This window comes from Molothrus aeneus, chromosome 6 (genome assembly GCF_037042795.1).
Source record: "Molothrus aeneus isolate 106 chromosome 6, BPBGC_Maene_1.0, whole genome shotgun sequence".
In the NCBI taxonomy this organism is placed as follows: domain Eukaryota; kingdom Metazoa; phylum Chordata; class Aves; order Passeriformes; family Icteridae; genus Molothrus; species Molothrus aeneus.
The window spans coordinates 33,148,359-33,169,531 of record NC_089651.1 but is presented as its reverse complement, the minus strand read 5'-3'; the positions used below and the strand labels follow the sequence as shown (position 1 = coordinate 33,169,531).

Genomic DNA, 21,173 nt, shown 5'->3' with positions numbered 1-21,173 from the left:
ACAATATCTTGAGGTATTTGCCGTAATTTGCCTCTTTCTCGGCAACTTATTGTATTTTACCTAGCAAATTTTTCATTGAGATCAGATCAGAGACGAGTGATGCCTTAGATTGCAGAGAAAAAGTTTCAAATTTCTTTGTGTCTGATTTCCTTTGCTCTCAATATACACTGAAATTAGGTTCTGACATTTTAAATGCAAATTTCTTTTTGTTTTAAAAATGTTGACTTTCTGAGTATCACTTAAAGGAGAAAGAACTATTTACTGATTTGCTTTCCATATGTTTTAGGTGAAATCTGTTCTACCAAGGTAATACTGTGATGAGTTGTTTCTCAATGCTGAGAACTCCCATGTTAGCCTGGGCCTGGATTTCTCTAGAGTAGCAGTTTATTTTTCCTTCTGACCACAGTAATTCTGGGCCTCCAGAAGGGGAAATCTGGGGTTCTTGCTCCTCCTTAGCATCCTCCTACTCTGACTGACATCAGGATGCTCTGCAGCAGTAACATGTCCTGTATCTCAATGTGATGGAGGCAAGTTTGTCTGCACTGTAGTGATACTTTGCTATTAACTTTAAAGGATTTTATATACTTAAGCCATGTGGGTAACTCCAGGTAACCGTTTAGGCTTTATTTAAATATTAGTGTGACTTAGGGGCTTCAGGCCTCCACTAGAACCAGTATAGGGGAAATTGTGCCACATTTCAACTGGGCTACAGTGCAAGCACTGTGTCGCCTCCCAGATTAGTTCTCAGTCCCTTCCAATAAATTGCCACTGACACCATAAAATACCAAATAATCCATTGAGAATATTTCTTTGTGTAATGAAATCATATCTAAGTTGAAATTCCATTAATTTAAATAATTGATTCATTGTTAATTCCAAATATGTTGGTCACAAAAGTTTCAGTGGACCATAGAATTGAAAAGAGATCATTTGGGTCAAACATGATGTTTAATTTAACAATAAAAGAATTGTTGAAATTATATTTATTCTTAGACCAATTTTATTTTCCAAATAACTGGAGAAAAAAATGAGGCTCATTTTGTTTCCATGATTCTGTTCTTTAAACAGCCATTATGGATTAAAAGTCTTTGTCACTAGCTCTATTTAGAACATAAGTCCTGTTAATAGAGAAACCTTTGGTAGTTCTGGACAGGATGTGAAAGAATGATGATGAAAGTAATTGAAACTTCAAGGAGGGAGAGAGTAAGTAACAATGTAATTACATGAATTGGAATTATTCCAGGTCCCTACAACTAGAAAATGCCAAAATGCTACTTAGCAAGATATTTCTATTAAAAAATTATAAGAGTTTCTACATTTGTGCAGCAGCAAATCTTCAATCTTTAGTGTTCACTCTGACTGACCTTCTATTCCCACCTGGGCTAAGTAACTTCCCCCTCCTTCAAAGGAATGCTTTAAACTGGTCTATTCCCGAAAGAGAACAATGCCTTTTCCGGGAAATCTTCAGCCATTTTCACCACCACATTGACTTTCCTGTTTAGAAACAGATCCCCAGTGAGCAAAATTCCTCCACATTAAAATCCCACCTAATTTCATTTCCAGCTTTCAAGAAAAATACATACATTCAATATATTTCTACTTATAGTGCTTTTATAGTAAAACTTTATTGTACAGTCTAAAGATATATTGGACCAATTGCTATCAACCATTACACGATAATGTTACAATAATATTGCAACCTATTATATTATATTAATTACACAAATAACTCTCCACTGGCACAATCTCTTCCTTAATGGATTTTTCCCTACTAGTGTTTACCAAGTTCTAGAAGTTCCAAAATCTATTGCAAACTCTGGAGTAAATTACATCCATAATTATGTTTATAGTACAGTATATAAGACTTTTGTGTATAAATACTCAACATGTATTGTAACACATAAATTGAAATTCTTTTATTTTATCCAGTGTTCCTCACTATATGGAAACTGTTGTGGTGGTACAGTGCATATTTCAAATCATAGAAAAGAGGATCTTCACTGATCTGAATATATTCTAAAAACTGTACCTCCTCAATCTCTACTGTTACAAAAGGAATTGTAATGATACCATGAAAATACATGGTTAAGACAGATTTGTAACACGATGCTTCAGCAAGTATGAAGAGACATAGAACATTTTTGTGTATGCTACTTTAAACTCATTCTTCCTGGGAGAGTGACAATAATTTAATGTCAAAAATCCATTTGCTTTGATTGGTACTTGGGTTGTTTTAGAGGAAAAACAAAGATAATAAATCACATTGTCCAGGAATATCCTTATTTAATTTTCCAGTTAAAATCTAAACATTTGTAGTTATACATATTTGCTAACTCTGGTATGGGACTGGGCCTATTTCATTCCAAGCAGTAACAGTTAGTGTGTGTTTTAGGAATGTGTTTTAGAAAACACATTTAAACACATTAAAATTCAAATATTCAAAATTTCAGGGCTGTTGGTTCTCCTGAAAGTGTACAATGGGATACTTTAAATTGCATTTGTTCTAAGTCTGAAGAACTACAGTTTTAATAGAAAGTATAAAAGATGAAAACTACTGGTTTTGGCAACAGCTACCTTGTGTTTGCACACATAATTTTATATATATATTTAAAATACATAGAAGAAAGTCTATAATTCTTCTGAGAAATATTTCTTACATTGTCCTCAACTTTTACAGGTTAATCAAATAGAATACATTGTTTAGCCAAAGAAATGTTGAATATTCTAACCATCTGTCTATTCTAGTGTTAAGGGAAACAAAGAGAATTAGGAAAACATGAGCAGCAGTAAAAAGAGTCAAGAGTGCTCTTTACTGATGGCCAGGTTTTAATTGTTCTGCCAGGATTTCAATTTGCAAATACGCAACCTCATAAAATTATTCAAATAATGCCTGGTTACTGACTATTAAGAAAGAGGAAGGATGGTTCTGATGAAACAAGCAGGTTGTTTGATGTTGGTAGCAAAAGAGCATTGTCAAGGCTTTCTTAGTGTTGGCTTGTATTTAACACTACTAAGCTGGTTTATACAGTACTTGGTTCATCAGAGACAAAATTATATTTTGCAACATCATAATAAATGAAGAGAATGTGAAGAGTCATTTTTTAAAATTTCATGTGATTGTACTTTTTATACATAGCCTGGTTACCTCATAGTTATTGCTCATTTTCGTGATCAAATAGGTATTTTTGCAATATTAAAACTGTTTTCCAGGTTGTACAGAAACTGCTGCATACTGCCAAAAAGTTAGAAAACTTTTTTTCCTACAATTTCCTAAAAAACAAAATTCTTTGTTGTTATTCTTTTGTTAATTGCAATTATTTTGGAATTGCATTTGTAATACCTTAATTCAATTTTACACACTGCCTTTGCCATTGCACTCAGTGCATCCACTTTGGAAAAACAATGACCTGAGTTAACTTGGACAAGATCTAAATGTCTGGCTTCAGAAAAGCTAAATATCTAAATATTTCAATTTGCAGTTAGGAAACCACTATACCAGCATGTCTGTGAAATATTGCAGTCAATGCACAGTAAAAGCTCACAGATTTTAATTTTGAGGGTGGAGAAAGGAAGAAAAGAATAAATTTTTTTTAAAGGGTAATGAAACATGAACACAAAGTTTATGCTCTTCTCTCACTAAAAATCCCAGCTGTATTGAAGTGGGTTTTTTTTTCAGAAACTGTAATGTAATTAATTCACTTTTTCCCAAGCTCTGGCTACGACATTGCCATATTTCATCTCTGCTTTTCTGAATGCTTCCCTTTCTTCCCCCAAACCAACTTTTATTTCTTAAGAAAAGACACTGGAACACACTCTGTTGTAGTTCTGTAATATTTCAGCAAAGCTGTTTGGATTTTACTTGATTTATTGTAAGTGGTTTTGGGTTTATATTGTCGGAGATTTAAAATGCAAAATCTTCACGTAGGGGATGTTTTCATATGTTCATGTGACTGATTTCCCACTACAGTTTTAAATTATATGAGTTTTACAGAAACTTATTTACCCATATCCTGAGAATCTGTCATATAAATACTTTTCTTGGTCTGAGTTTTGGTGCCCAATTAAAGATACTCTCAACGGATGGAGGAATTATCATCAAAGTCCATGGATAATGGCTTCTAAATGAGCTGCTGGAAAAACACTTGACCAATTTCACTGGTTTTAAGACATATTCACCACAAATTTTCTAGAAAATATTCTACACTTTTAGGACAGGAGGTATGTACTGCACATTGAAGAAAAAAAGCATTTAATAAAATATAAGTAACACTTGATAATCAATGTGCGAGAAGAGGTTGTTTTCTAATGAAAAAAGAAAAATCATGTAGGATGCTCTGAAAAATGGATGAATAACTAAGTGAAAATAGAGTCTAGGATATCCCTACTTCAGATTTCAACCCTTTTCAATGTTTTGCAGAAATAAAGACATCTGTATACTTAGAATGAGATCTGTTTTCTGACAAAGAGGAGTAATTTTGACTTAAAACCAATAGAGTCTTTGTACATGAGGAAAATTTCTCTTCAGCTTAAAAATGGGAAAAGGATTAGTTTTCCAAAATTGATGTTTGACTTAGAGGAAAAATGTTAGAAATTTGCTTTTGTACTTTTTTGCTGTCAAATGTTGTATGTATTAACTTCTTTTGCAGAGAGCAGCCATCTGAATGCCTATTCAAGTAACGAAAGGACTTGTCATAACTGAGTTTGTACAGCACTTTTGGAAAAAGATTGATATTACACTGCTCTAAGTTAAATAAACTTCTAGGATTTATCTCCATATATTACAAAGAGAAATAATTAATCTAAAGGGAGAATTCTTTAAGGATCTTTTTGTAAAAGTAATGAGAGGAGCCAATAGTTACATGCAAGAAGTACAAGAAAGCAAAGAGTATCAAAAGACCTGATCAAAAGCATATCTGAGTCAGTAGACAGATAATTATTACCTTCAATACATTAGAAATATGTCCTTAGTTGTATGTAATATAGATATCTTCCTGTTTTAAGCTCATTCAGTAAACTGGCTTTATGAAAAGAAATGTAGCATCTGTAATACTGAACATTGTACTAGATGAAATTTTTCTTGTGATATCAGAAATTTTCAAATCCAGCTGGAAATGAAATAGCATTTTGAAAAAATAAAATTCTTCAAATGTCTTCACAAGTACAAAGGTTTTAATTCAGTGCTATTATTTCACCATTTACTTGTAATGCACTTTCCATTTTTATATTTCCTTCTCTATAATGTTCATTTGTTCCAGAGTTCAGGAAATGTGCTACCTTGTCTGTACTGCCTTGTGATTAGTGGTCTTTCTTCCCATTAGGACCTATTTATGTAAAGAAAGGTGCCCTATCCCTCTGTTTGTGTTTACCTAGAAGACAGGGATATGGGCATCATTTGGGAATTTAATTAAAAAGAAATGGCTAAAATGAACAGAATATTTTAAAAACAGTCCTGTTTTGAATTTTTGTCTGTTTACTAAACTTTTCTTCCCCATGGTATTGTCTTTCTGTTCTACCATCAGACATTGTCTACAGTAAAATCATGGTAGTGATTTTTCTGTGGCAACTTTCAGTCTTTTTATTTGCTAACAGCTATCACTGCTCAAATTGTTCAACACTCACCATCTAGTTAGTACTATAACAATTATTTAATATTTGTAAATGAAATCTGACTTTCTATTATGTAGCTAATTATGTTTTATTCAATATCCTATAGAAAATTATTTATTTTAATATTAGGTATTTTGAGTATTGATGATATCTAGTGCATTGTTTCCAATGATTATTTTTATGAAATTGGGATGTCTTCTCAGGCAACTTCTGTGGTTCTTTAAATGCAGTATATTTACCATTTAAAAAAATTTACTTTGCAAGACCAAATCTTCTAATGTCATAAATGTGTGTTCATTATCCTTGTTACACTCCATGCTGCTTTCTCTCCATTTATTTTTGTGTGTTTATGTGCACCACAGTGTTACTACTTCCAAATAATTTTTATACTCTAAAGAGCACCCATCTGCCTTATATCCTGTTAGAAACTTAACAGTCGCGTCTTCAAAGATCTCTAATAAATTATTAAAGCAATTATTTCTGCAAGTCAATAAACTCTCTTATAAATATGTGTGGCCCACTTGCATTGTATGTTTGAAGAAGTTGCTTTACAAATAATTTACATATATTCAAATTGGAATAAACAAGAACAAACATTATAAATGGGTTACCATGTTATATCTGTGCACCAAGCCAGGGTTTCCAGCCTCTAACTCCAAATTATTAATTTGTTTTTACTAATATTTATATACATAATGTAATTTCTCAGAGACCAGTTCAGTTTATCTTACTCCAAAGTACTTTTTAAAAATTAAAGATTGATAGAATCTAAATGAAACATAGTTCACTAAGAATTTTTGGAGGACTCTGCTAAAAACTAAGCACATTTTTGCTTATTATCACAACATTTGACATAAACAAGTGCTGTGAGTGTTTATGTACCATATATGGTTTTTTGATGGGTAGCAAAAAATTAAATAAAATAAATACGTATAGCTTACCTAAGAAAAGCTACATAAAAGAAATATCAGAGTAGCAACTAGAACTCAGGATTTTGTCAATTTTATTATATTTAGTCCACTATCGCATAAAACTATTTCAAGTATAATGAGCAGACTTACATTTGGATGTTGCCAAAACAAATTCTGTTTTGTTGTCCAATGTTTGGTAATAGAAATGAGGTATTACCTAAGAACTTATATTCTTCTGTTTGTTAAAGACTAGTATTCAGTTACTCAGCAATTACTGTGAGATCAGTCACACCTCATGGTTCTCTGAGATCTGTTAGTTACTTATCAAACTGTGAAACTTTATTCTAGTCTTGAATATTTTCCATTTCTTAGTTCTGATGGCAAAAGGTTAATTAATACATCTAGTAATCATCTTTAAAAAACAATTTTCTGAAATTGTAGTGGTTAGTGAAATGGAGACTGATGACTTATCAACATTTTTTTATTCTTAGGATTCTAAAGTTGTAATTTTATTTAGTCAAATAATAAGTTCTTTATGTCCAACTGGTTTTAATGGGATTTATGTCTTCTGGAAAAGTGGCGTCATGTACGTGACTTCCAAATATATGAATTACAGTCATAGTAAAAACATCTCTGTAATGGAATATAGATTAAAAGGTTATAAAGAACTGCATTTGTTGAAGTCCTTAACAATATGAAGCCAAAGGAAAAAAATCAGCTTTAAAAAGTCACCACTTTTAGAAAGATAAATCCTGTTTCATCATGTAACATACCTTGCATAAAAAAAGGATTATGCAAGAGCAATAATCTGATTTGAAAATTCTTATGGAGTTGAGCATTAAATTTAAGAAACAACCCATTTCCTGCAAGATAGATACTGGTGGTGACATCTACAGATAGCATTGAAACACTGGATGCTGTTTCATCCTGGAGGACACAGGATGAAAACCCATTCAAGTTGAGTAACTAGCTGACTAAACTCTGCACTTTACAGTCTATAAAAAGTGTTAAATGTCATACAGACAAGGTCTTTCCATAAATAAGTTAATGAAAGCATTTTTTCTCTGCTTTGTTTAACCCAAAGGCTGTAAAGTTTCAGCTGAGCAGTGCAATCCTACTTAGAGGAGAGGTGCTTTGAGCTTCTGCTTGCCTCTCAACACAAGAAAGACCAGGACACTGTTTCTTTAAGAGTGCTGAGTGTCTTTTTTGGGTCATAGAAAGGACTTTCCCTTTGGAAAATAATGAAGAGACAGGGAGACACAGCATCTAGTAGAGACAAAGGCAGATTTACACCTCACCGGAGGCAGCTGGCACCCAGAACAGATGCAGGACCTATTAGCAAGACTCTATTTCCAGGCTTGGCAAGGGACACAGGGTTATGCCCACCAGGAGTGAATTACAGCCCTGGAGCCACTCTTCTTGGTCAGGGGAGGGCCATGAGAGATGCTGAGATAGCTCTGTGGTCTAATCATACCTTGGTGGGCTTTCTAGACCTCCCTTCAAGGCAGGGTCCTTGCTTGATTTCAGATTTGAATCAGGTTCCTCCAGGCAGAGACAAAAAGAGAAAGAACCATCTCTGGAGTGCCATGGCTAAGCTTAAGCCATGTTTTTGATATAGTAGGTTTTGTCTTTGTTTGGGGTTTTTTTGGTGGTTTGTTGGTTTTTTTTCTTTGAACATATTTTTGCATATTTGATGTAGGTACACTACACCCTTCTATATTTCCTGCTAGAGATAAAATAGAGAAAAAAGTCTGGAAGTGTTTGGTACAGGGCAGAACTCTGTTTCCCTTGTGTTCTTTGGAGTGGATGAAGACAGAGTCTGGGATGATCTCTGTTTTATACTTGAGAGCCCTATGACCTCTGGGTACTAGAGTACATTACAGTATCCTGACCATTAACATTTAATGACACACACCATATTGGCCATGAGGTATGTAGAGTCAGATGCAGTATACATCACTCTCCAAAAACTTTTTCTTCTATTTTCAAAAATTTTTAAATTGGAGACATTCAGACAGATAATTCAAATCTCCCTCCCTTTTCCAGATCCAGTCTAGGCAGAACTGAAGCAAAATAATTGGCAGAAATTTTTGACACATAGTTAGAGAGGGTGTGTATCACATGATTTGGATGGACATTATGAGGTTGTGTCTTCCTGCAGGTACTCAGAAAAGCCTCCCTGACCTTCTCTCAGTTTCCAATCCCTCTACACTGCCATGCAGGATTATGGCCATATGATCAGAATCTCCCAAGCTTTCTCTTCTAGCTTGTGGCCAGGCCCATCCCAGGCCCAAAAGTTATAGCTATATGTATTTTAACTGGCTCACAGGAATTGCAATAAGCTCTTTGAAGGCTGCATTCAAACCTTTAAATAAATTTATATCTGGAGCATTTCTATAGAAACTTACCAAATAATATTTCACAACTGTTGATCACACTATTATATGAAATAGACCTCTTTTACAAGAAACAAGGCTGAAATTACTAGAAACTACAGAGAAATAGCCACTAAGTAGAAGTATGTGTTTCCAATTAGTATTTTACTGCCTTTCAAAATGGATGTGCAGGGCTTACTAATTTTCTGGCATCCTTCTTTCTAAGAGATAATATCAGTGTTCACTGCTCTTAGAATTCTGCTAGGTTAGATGAAAATCTTTAATCAGAGACACATAAGTTACAGCATCATGTAGAGAGAAACATTAACATTACTGATTTTGTAGTTTACATTATTCAGTGCAATTCATTTGAAGGTCTGTTGTACCTTGCCTGACTGTGGAAAGCCTGATAAGATAGGCCAGTATAAAAATATATATTGGCAGAAATCTGCATGGCTTAAAGGCTTTATCACATGAGTTACAGACTAGACAACTTGATGGTGTTTCCAGCTACTTTGGACCTCTCCACATGACCCGTATTTGCAACTAACAATAACACTCTTTCAGCAAAACACATTCACTCAAAATCTATGTACTTCCATAGAAGAATATAAACAAAAGTAGTGACTTCCTGCCTATTAAATCATTCTATGGAAGAATTCTTAATTAGAAAACATTTAAATTATTATACAGAAAATATTTCCTTGTTTTCTACAACATTTGTTGTAGGAAAATATATGCAGAAAGCCCTGATATTTATCTTTTATAGAGAGTACTATATGGATGTTCGTGGAGAAAAAAATCCTCATCACTTACCTACTTTTCATTATAAAGCTAGATAACCAACCAAATACTATATTTTTTCTGGGATTTATATTGATTCACCCTGCTGTGAATACAAATTATAGGATATGACACCAAGATAATAAGACAAAAAAAGAAGAAAAAAGGGTGAAAATTTCTTTGTTTGCAAATCTGGAGCATTAATTTTGTTCCTGTGAGGCAATCTGGATGAAGCTTCTGCTAAGCAAATTAGATATAAACTGAAGGTGAGGGCAAAAGGGTCACCACAGCAAGGGAGCATCGAGTGACAGGCACTGGGACCTCCGATGCATGGCTTGTAGAGCAGATGTTCACAAGGATGCAGTGATTATTGAACTGGTAATAAAAAAGCATCAGCTTACAGGCAGCCACGATGGATGCTGGTAATTATAAAGCATCCCCTGGGAGGAAAATGACACAAGTCAGCCGCATCTCTGCAATCACAGGGGCATAATTAAAGCTCTGGTAACAGTTGTTAATAGGGTGCAAATAAAACAGGGGGAAAATTTGAACACAGTCTTTTTCTTTTTTAAAGAGACGGCAAAGGACAATGTAATTACAGAGACTGCATGGTTTTTAATTTCATAATACAGTAAAACAAAGACCTTTAATGTATTTTATACACCCGTATACACACCATACCAAACAAAGCAAAAGTGATGTAGACTTTGACTCTGTGGCATGATGGGGAGAACAGATTTTTTAACCAGAATGTTTATATTTTAATTTTCAAAATGGGTAAAGCACAAATATGTAAAGTAAATGTCATATGTATAAATATTTGGCCATTTCATCCTCACAGGAGAGGTACAATGACAATATATATGTTTAGCTACTCCTATTGGCATTATTGAAGACACAATAATATTAAGATACTAGCAGAGCAGGTCATAATGTCTTTTATTAGACCCACAGGAAAAAGCAAACAAATTCCCAATTTTCATACTGTTCAGGTATTTTTCAGATATTTAAAACATACTTTTGGCATCCAAAAGTATAACTGATATGTTCTGTTGGGTTTAATGATCCATGAATACCCTATGCATTTCACATCAAGCACACTTAGGGCTCAGACATCAATTTCAGTAGAAATCCTTATGAAGTGCTAGCTACATAAAAAATGTAAAATCTATCCTTCATGTACAATAAAGACCAGTCAATCATACTTTGGCAGAGAGTGATAAAAAATGTCTTTGGTCTAAATATTTCAAAATTCAAGTGGTTTTATCTAACACCATAATTAGTCAAAATACCATATAGCTGTATTTCTCAGAAATTGTTGAGTCTGCAAGTTTTTGGAGTCTCTCTAACCCATTTTGTTTGAGTGGTTTTGAAACTTTTTTTTCACATACCTGATGTCTTTATTGGTGCACAAGTTTTTCGGAGTTTATTCAAGAAACAGATTCTTCTCAAGGAGTCTGGTATTATAAGACTTTAGTACAACACTTGATTACTTTTGTTTCACTCTTTGTGATGTTTCCCAGCAGACAATATTGCAGAGCTCTTACATTTTTTTCTAACAGACAACATACAGCACCACATTTTGGTATGTTCTTCAAGCTCTATTAATTAGCTCATATTTAAGGGCTTTCAATTTTTTTTCCTGCTTCCGTCAGAAGGATACACTGATGAGGACTCGTGAGATATATATTTGGCTACAGGCCAATTTATTTGTTAAAAATGTACAGGAAGTTTGTTTTTTGTGAACACAATATAAATAAACACTAAGAAAAATTTTCATTATTCTGAACCTTCTTTTATACCAAGAACAAGCTTGCCTGAAGGAAACTATCCTTTTGTCTGTTTTTTTTGGAGGCCCACTCTGAACTCTGCACTCTTGCAATGTCAACTTTCTGTTTCACTGTTCCTTAAAAACACATGTACCTACACTGGAAACCCAAATCCTAACCTATCCCTTGAACTTTAATCATTGAATCATTTAATTCATTACTACCAAAAGATTTGACGTATTGGATGATAATTGAAGTTTGTTTTTTCAATCATTAAACAGGAGAGAATTTAACTTTTTCTTATTAAGACTAAATGAAGGGATTTCAGCCAGAACTGTGATTGATGTCTGCCATTAGTATCTGTGGCATAGCAGTATTAAGATAGCATTAGAAATCATTGATAACCACCAATAGATTCTATTGAACAAATAGCCAATACTAATTGCAGGAGACAATTAACAGTTTTAATGTAAAATACTCATGCAGTGTTTAATGAAAGAAACCTGAAGAGAATTCAATCAGATGTCAAGTGTTGAGCATGAAATTTAAAAAAAAATTCTATGCAGAAGAAAACATAAAATTACAATTGCTTTGCTAAGATGCTACTATTTAAATTGAAAAAATATTGAAAACTATTATATAAATCATATTCCAATGAACGACTGAGAAAACTTCAGAAGAATAACATAATTAACTACTCATAATTTCCCATTGTGCTGCATTTTGCTGTGTTAATTTTCTTCACAGTAGCTAGCATGGGCTGTTTTCCATTTGTGTTGGAAAGGGTGCTGCTAATATGGGGATGTTTTTGTTACTGCTGTGCAGGGCTTGCACAGAGCCAAGGCCTTTTCTGCTTCTCACTCCATCAGCCAGAAGGCTGGGAATGCACAAGAAATTGGGATGAGACACAGCCAGGCCAGCTGACCCCAGCTTATCACAGGGATATTCCAGATCATATGGCATCATGCTCAATGTGAAAAGCTGGGAGAAGATGGAGGAAGGGGGAGGTGTTCCAAGCTGTGTTGCTTGTCATCCTGCTCTTTTATTTCTTACATGTTCAAGAAGCAAAAATTTCATTTCGTTTGTAATTCTTTGCCAATTTGAAACAACACAGCAAAACTTCTAATAACATCAGCTGGAAAATAATTTTATATTGTTAATGTGTGAGAATAGAATAGCCTGTCTCAAATTCCAAATTAATTTTCAAAACTATAAATGATTTTTGTGGGAAGGTTATATAAAAAGCCTCAAATTGGTAAATAATAAATACAAGAAACAACTGTGTAAAGAAAGACTAAAGATTTGTATCTTCTATATATTTACCACAGATGCAGAATACAGAATTGATTGCATTGTGAATCATGCTAACTATAATAAAGTACATTCTAGACAACTCTTTCCTGTCATCTTCCCTGTGTGGAAGAAATGCCCACATTCCATCACTGCATCTGACATGATACATAAGCCTCTCTGTCTAAAGACTAAAAGTGCAGGAAACTAAGCTCCTCTGTCTGTTATGAGCATGTTCAGTCCTACTCCAATAGTACAACTGTGGGACATAACTGAGAACATGTTTACTGCTGCATATATAGGCGGCAACCATTTCCTTAATTTCAGTAGTTTCACCGGTGTGAAAGTGTTCTTGATGACATCAAACTGAAGCCTGATGTTGATAGCACAGCAAAGCTGAAATGTCATGAACTCTAGGGGGTTTTCAGTATGATTATTTTCAGGTATGATTGGACATTAATAAGGTCACAGCCCTATAGTTTCAATACTTGCAAGCAGCAAATTTGTCCCCTTCTAAAAGACTGTGCAATCACTAACAGCAAAATAATGGACTCTCTATGCAGGAAATTCAATGACTCTGAAAAGTCTCACACAAATAAAACTACCTGCAGACCCAGAGAAAATTTGTTTGTCCTACTCTTAGATGAAAGAAAAACAGCTGAACAGGAACTAGATATATATGCCTTACAGATAAAATTTCTACCACTGATTTCACAAAAAGCTCAAGGTGCTGTAGTTAACCATACACTTTATGCATTTGAGCTGCAAACTGAGTCAATTTTTCATCATGTGTTTTAAAGTATTTTAACACTGTTGTCGTTTAGGAATGGTACTCCCCAATTCAGTGTTTAGGATCTTCTCTTCCTCATAGTTTGTGTTGTTCCACAGAGACCACCTGTGTGGTGGTGCGTGGTGTAGCGTTGTTTCAATTTAGTTTGGCTCGTCCTGAAAGGCTCCCCCCTTCTCCCTGGAAATCCCCAAGTTCTAGTTGTTATTTGTCCATCACGTTTCCCCTCCCCTGCCCATCAAATGTACCCTGTTGTCCCCACCCCTGCCCCTTTGTCCATCACTCGGCAGCCCTGCCTCTCCTTCTAGGACCTTCTCCCCAGGGTGTCGAGTGATTGGGCAAGGGCAGGGACCCCTCCCCAGTTTTTTGCCGATTTGTCAGCTTCATGTGTTCATCAAACTATGTATCTGTTCTTTTGTACCCTCATTGGCTATCGTATTGCCCCCCCCAGGCCCTCCCCCTTCCCCTATAAGCTGTTGTTCGCCCTCAGTTCGAGGCTCAGTCCTTCTTCCTTCACCCCGCTTGTCTCCCCGCTTGTCTCCCCGACCGACCTTCCTTCAATAAAACTGCCAACCCTTCCCGAAGGCTGAGTCCCTCTTTCCTTGCCTGTGCCTCCCTGCGTTTGCCGCCCTCCTTCGCTCTCGTCTCGTGGATCTCTTCAGGACCCATAGGCGCGATAGGAGCTTCGGGCTCCTCAAGCGCCCCTCCATTGCTGATCGGGGCTGAACGTGAGCCGGGCAATCTCACCATCTCAGCACCGCAGCAAGTTTGGCGGGGGGAGAGCAAGTCGCTCTACGCGGCTTGCTGGACACAGGGGCAGACGTCACGGTCATTCCCTCTCGGGATTGGCCGTCGCGTTGGGAATTGCAAAGCGTCCCTGGCCACATCAGAGGTGTAGGAGGGCTTCAATTGGCAAGGCAATCGAAAAGCATCGTACAAATTACGGGGCCCGACGGACAATTGGCTTCTGTTCGTCCGTTTGTTTTAGATTATACGGAACCCCTGTGGGGGAGGGATCTCTTGGCCCAGTGGGGAGCCCGAATTGACCTACCAGTGGCTCCCCAGGTTTTTCGGGCAGCGACCACTGCTGAGCGCCCCACCTGGAAGCTGGATTGGCTTTCGGATGAACCAGTACAGGTGGCGCAGTGGCCGCTAAACAAACAAAAATTAGCGGCGCTCAACGAGCTCGTGCAGGAACAACTACAGAAAGGGCATTTAGTAGAGTCCATGTCGCCTTGGAACTCTCCCATCTTTGTCATCAAAAAGCCCAACAAAGACAAATGGCGACTCCTGCATGACCTCCGTCAAATCAATGCAGTTATCAAAGACATGGGACCCCTCCAACCAGGGATGCCGTCCCCTGCGATGCTCCCTAAAGATTGGAATTTGGCAATTGTTGATATAAAAGACTGTTTTTTCCAAATTCCCCTACACCCTGATGACGCGCCGCGCTTCGCCTTCACGATTCCATCCATCAACCGTGAAGCCCCAGGCAAGCGCTACCATTGGACAGTATTGCCACAAGGCATGAAGTGCAGCCCGGTGATCTGCCAATGGTACGTCGCTTCCCTGCTGACCCCTGTTCGTGCAGCTGTGGAGTCAGCCGTCATCCATCATTATATGGATGACATTTTGGTTTGTGCGCCAGACGACGACCTGTTGGCCCATGCGCTTGACCTGACAACCACTGCGTTGGTTGCTGCAGGGTTTGAGCTGGCGCAGGAAAAGATTCAAAGGATGCCACCCTGGCGGTACCTCGGCCTTGAAATTACCAAGCGGACCATTGTTCCGCAAAAATTGGCAATAAAAAATAATATCCAAAGCCTAGCAGATGCCCACCAACTGTGTGGTTCTTTAAATTGGGTGAGACCTTGGCTAGGTATTCCCACGGAAGACCTAGCCCCTCTCTTCAATTTGTTGAAGGGAGGAGAAGAGCTGAGTTCTCCCAGGACCCTCACCCCGGAGGCCAAAACCGCTCTGGAGAAAATTCAGAGTTTAATCTCGGCCAGGCAGGCCCACCGGTACCAACCGGGCCTGCCATTCCGTTTCATCGTTTTGGGAAAACTGCCACACCTTCACGGCATGCTCTTCCAGTGGGACGGAGTCATCGGGAAGAGCAAGGACCGCGGGGCGAAGGACCCTCTCTTGATCATAGAGTGGGTATTCCTGAGCCACCATAGGTCCAAAAGAATGACATCGCCACTGGAGCTGGTGGCTGACCTGATCCAGAAAGCGAGATCACGGATCAGGGAGCTGGCAGGTGAGGACTTGACGTGCATTCATCTTCCCATTAAATTTGGCACGGGCCACCTCAAATTAACAATGTTTGAGAACGTCCTTCAGACGAATGAACTTTTACAACTAGCTCTGGACAGCTACACGGGCCAAATTACGATAGATCGGCCGGCCCACAAATTGTTTAATCAAGAATTTGTTTTCACCATCAAGTCAGTACAGAGCAAGAGACCCCTCGATGCCCTGACCGTTTTCACTGACGCATCTGGAGCATCCCACAAGTCAGTGATGACTTGGCGGGATCCTCAAACTCAGCGGTGGGAGACAGACATCACTGTGGTAGAAGGATCGCCACAAGTGGCTGAGTTGGATGCAGTCGTCCGAGCTTTTGAGAGGTTCTCTGAGCCCTTCAATTTAGTAACTGATTCGGCATATGTAGCCGGTGTAGTGTCCAGAGCGGAGGGAGCAATCCTCCAGGACGTTTCGAACGTTCGCCTCTTCGAGCTACTCTCCAAACTTGTAAATTTAGTCTCCCACCGAGAGCAGCCCTTCTACGTAATGCACGTTAGGTCACACACCGATTTGCCGGGGTTCATTGCGGAAGGCAACAGGCGCGCTGATGCCCTTGCCGCTCCTGTTCAGGTAGCCCCGCTCCCTGATCGCTTCGGTCAGGCCAAACTAAGCCACCAGCTGTTCCACCAAAACGCGCCTGGCCTTGTTCGCCAGTTCAATCTAACGCGTGAACAAGCCAAAGCTATCGTGGCGACATGTCCCCAGTGCCAGTCCCACCAGCTTCCATCATTGGGCCTAGGGACAAATCCTAGAGGACTCTCAAGCTGTGAAGTGTGGCAAACAGACGTCACTCATGTTCCCTCCTTTGGCCGGTTGAGCTTTGTTCATGTCTCGATAGACACTTTCTCTGGCGCAGTATTCGCCTCCGCCCACACGGGGGAAAGGGCAGCAGATGTCGAAAAACACCTACTTCAGGCATTTGCTGTCCTGGGCATCCCTAGGCTGCTCAAAACTGATAATGGGCCTGCGTACAAGTCCAGAGAACTGCGCCAGTTCCTGCAGCAATGGGGAATAGAACATCGAACAGGCATCCCCTATTCCCCGACAGGCCAAGCCATGGTGGAGAGGGCTCACCAAAGCCTTAAGAAGATTTTAGAACGTCAGAAATCCACCACAAAGGTAGAGCCCCCTCACATCAGACTCTCAAAGGCGATGTTCACTTTGAATTTTTTGAACTGTTCCTTTGAGAGTCTGAACCCGCCCATGGTTAGACACTTCGGGAGCCACAACGCGCTGCAACCTACAGCCAAGCCTCCGGTCCTCATTAAGGACCCGGAGACTTGGCAGACCCAGGGGCCCTTTGACTTGGTGACCTGGGGGAGAGGGTACGCTTGCGTCCTCACTCCTTCTGGTCCCAAGTGGGTGCCCTCAAAGTGGGTTCGGCCTTTTGTGCCCAGGGAAGCGAAACACCGGGCAAAAGAGCAACAAGTCCGTGTCGCCAGTTGGAGGCGCCGAAGAAAGCCCCCTGACCCCCTTCTTCCGCCTATCTGTTTTTTATTCAGTGACGAGCAAGAACCATTTGAATATTTAGTTCACATTTCTTAAAGTCCCGTTCTCCTTCCCTGATACTGTCCCTTTTTAGTTTTTCAGGTATGGCACAGCCCCAGACACGCCCAGTTGCCACCTACCTCCTTTGGGCCACGCTCACCACCTGCTGCTCCGCATGGACTCTCCCCCAGCCGAAACCTAATGTTTGGCGGACCCTCGCGAAGGCCCTGGGGCAAGATCACCTTTGCCTGAACACTGCGGCAGCAGAAGACCCGATGGCGTCTTGCCTCGTGGGGATCCCGCTCCCCCCTTCCCAACTTCCCTCCCCTTTCAATTATGTTTACTCCTTCAAAACCACCCCGGAATCCCCCACTGCCTTTTGGAGCGCCTGGAGGGACCACCTCCGCTTACAACCTACTCTTGACGTGAACCCTCCAGAGCTCCATTTGCTCGGCTCCGCACTTGCCCCAGTTTGTCTCATTTTCCGATACATCCCCAGCCCCGGCAATCCTTTATATTTTAGAGAAGCCCCAGGTTCCCAACATCCCCCCTTCGCCTCGCTCCGATATCCACGTACTCTGACCCTGTTGAACCCCTCCAATGCCTCCTATCTTCCAAACCAATGGTGTAAGCGTGTTGAAAAAATCCCTCTAGCCACCACCCCGAATGACCGAGCAGTGACCCTTCCCCATGGTCTGTTCTTAATTTGCGGAGACCGAGCTTGGGCAGGAATCCCATCTAATCCTATCGGAGGACCATGTGCATTAGGCCGGCTGTCCCTGTTTACACCCAACCTGACCCATATTGTCGATTGGCAGAATAAGAGCGCAAGCCTCAATTCGACCTTCGATTCGGAACGTACCAAAAGAGATCTAAAGAATTTAAATGAAGGCTGCGACTCTGTGATTGAACATTGGGACCGTACAAAAGCGACTGCCCTCACAGTTTTACTTCCTTGGGTAGCGATCGCGAAGTCGCTAGGCGAATTGGGCCGCCTAGAGTGTTGGGTTGTAAAACAGGCCAATCTTACGTCAGCCGCCCTAACGGACCTCCTTTATGATGAGAAAGTCACGAGGCAAGCCACACTCCAAAACAGAGCCGCCATCGATTTCCTCCTCCTGTTACACCAGCATAAGTGCGAGGAGTTTGAAGGTCTCTGCTGCCTCAACCTCTCATCCAGGGCTGAAGACGCGAGGGTCTCCATTGAGCGCATGCAAGATCATCTAGAAAATATCAAAGCGCAAACCACCGACTGGCTGGGGGACATGTTCCGCGGGTGGGGGTTTTCAAACTGGGCAGTAGCCATCCTGAAACCAATCGTTTATTTATGTTTCTCACTTATACTTGTGTTACTCGCTGCCTCAATACTGTGGAAAGTACTGAAAAACTTTATTAACCGAGCCCTCTCCTCTCCGGAAGTCCTCCGACTCCGAGCACCCCCCAACTTACCGGAGGAAAACTCTTGGGAGGACCCTGACGAAGAAGACAGTATGGGGCCCGTGGACCAGGAACTGTCCTATGAAGGAAGCCCTGGGGACAGCGAATTTGAACCTTAAAAGCATTAATTCAGATAGTTATTAATGTTGTTTTAAACAAAATAATAAGTTAGTCCCCCCGTCCCCCCCTTTCCTTTTTTGTTTGTTTGCGAAAGGGGGAGATGTGGTGGTGCGTGGTGTAGCGTTGTTTCAATTTAGTTTGGCTCGTCCTGAAAGGCTCCCCCCTTCTCCCTGGAAATCCCCAAGTTCTAGTTGTTATTTGTCCATCACGTTTCCCCTCCCCTGCCCATCAAATGTACCCTGTTGTCCCCACCCCTGCCCCTTTGTCCATCACTCGGCAGCCCTGCCTCTCCTTCTAGGACCTTCTCCCCAGGGTGTCGAGTGATTGGGCAAGGGCAGGGACCCCTCCCCAGTTTTTTGCCGATTTGTCAGCTTCATGTGTTCATCAAACTATGTATCTGTTCTTTTGTACCCTCATTGGCTATCGTATTGCCCCCCCCAGGCCCTCCCCCTTCCCCTATAAGCTGTTGTTCGCCCTCAGTTCGAGGCTCAGTCCTTCTTCCTTCACCCCGCTTGTCTCCCCGCTTGTCTCCCCGACCGACCTTCCTTCAATAAAACTGCCAACCCTTCCCGAAGGCTGAGTCCCTCTTTCCTTGCCTGTGCCTCCCTGCGTTTGCCGCCCTCCTTCGCTCTCGTCTCGTGGATCTCTTCAGGACCCATAGGCGCGATAGGAGCTTCGGGCTCCTCAAGCGCCCCTCCATTGCTGATCGGGGCTGAACGTGAGCCGGGCAATCTCACCATCTCAGCACCGCAGCACACCTGGCCAAGAGATGTTTATCTCCTATTGCCTACTTAAGCAGTAATCTGTCCTGTTAGGGGTAGCTGATGACTCTGCACACCACAAGTTTGCATTGTGCTGTTGACTGCAGTTAAATCTGGACTCTGTCATAACTGGCCATGTGTTTAAATATTTATTGATAGTCATTAAATTTTTACACCATTTGCTTATATTTTCAGCAGAAAAATGCACATCTATATTTATACTAACATACTTCCACTTGCATTCAGCTCTTTATGATATCTTTACTTTCAAATTAGCTATCAGTTATTTGAGTAATGTTATGGTATCTGTTAGTTCATTTGCTAGTTAGACAAACTCCTATTTAGTTTCATTTTTATTAGTAGTACTATCAATAGCCTCACCTGGTACCTGCTATTTTCATAGAAAAAATATGCCTTTTCCACTTAAAAATGTGCCTTTCTGATAAGTTCTTCTTTTGAAGAAACTATATATTATTGAAATTTTTTGTTGATTTTTTGGTAATATCCTATATTTTTTCATTCTTTCACTGGAATTTCTACCAATAATCTATTATTAAGTTGTTTTGCCCCACAGTTGCTTTCCTCATCTCCAAGTGCTTTGCAGTAATACTTGTTAACAGTAAATGTTGCAGTTGTCACCTACAGTACTGTAGTTTGGTTTCCTTTAAGGTAAAACAATACATTTGGTTTCATTTTAGCACAGACTTTTGTGACAAATTTTTGCATAATTTATAAGTAATAATGTACTGATAAGAAAATGATGTTTCTGTTGTTAGTTCAAAAATGTAAAACTACAACAGAATATTTCCCCTAAATGGTTAATAACAGCTATAATCAGTAATTTGTCTTACAATACTACTTTCCTTACTGTGTAGCCACCATTCACAGTAAGTTCACAGTCAGTTCAAAAAATGTGGAGTACAGGTTAGTGAACATTAAAACACATTGAAAAAAACTTATTTTACATTTCTGCAGCTTCATTGCAATGTTGTGTGTCTTTTGAAATGTTCTATGGCAGCTGGACTAAAAACCATTTGATTTTGACCACCACCAGTGAAGCAGCAGTACTCTTCTGGCCCTGTGGCTTGTTGTAAATAGCAGAGAGGGTCTGTATTGGATGATGATTCTAGGCATTATACATTGAGGAACATTTATATTTTTAAAATATTCCACCTGCTACCAGTTGAGTCAAACTATTTTTCTAATGAACTGGAAAACTAGGGCAAATTTGATTTCCAGAATTCCTTTTAACTAAAAATGATTGTAATTTTCAGGACTGCCTGTCAAAAAGCTTACTGGATATCCTCAATCAGTTTAAAGGGTAGCAATAATCTTTCTGGCATAATCTGCATGAATCTTATTGTTTTGCCAAGTGCTTAGTGACAGCAGAAGCCCTTTACAAATCCTACTACATAGGAATTCTTGATGTAATTTTTCCGATTTTAAATACATCAAATTATCTCCAATTTGTTTCAGTTTATTTCCCTCTTGTGAATGGTTCTGTGCCTCACATATAGCTTCATTTCTCTGTGTTAACC

The 21,173-nt window shown here is 39.5% G+C and overlaps 1 protein-coding gene across 1 annotated transcript in view; it reads left to right on the top strand.

The window, feature by feature from the left end:
* LOC136558170 (uncharacterized) overlaps nt 1-19,403 on the top strand; it is a 36,484-nt gene extending 17,081 nt beyond the window's left edge. Inside the window, exon 2 of the mRNA XM_066552482.1 lies at nt 17,420-19,403. Within this exon, the coding sequence (XP_066408579.1) occupies nt 17,422-18,873 (1,452 nt within the window). The 5' untranslated portion in view covers nt 17,420-17,421 and the 3' untranslated portion in view covers nt 18,874-19,403. The remainder of the gene's footprint in view (nt 1-17,419) is intronic.
* The last annotated feature ends 1,770 nt before the right edge of the window (nt 19,404-21,173 follow it).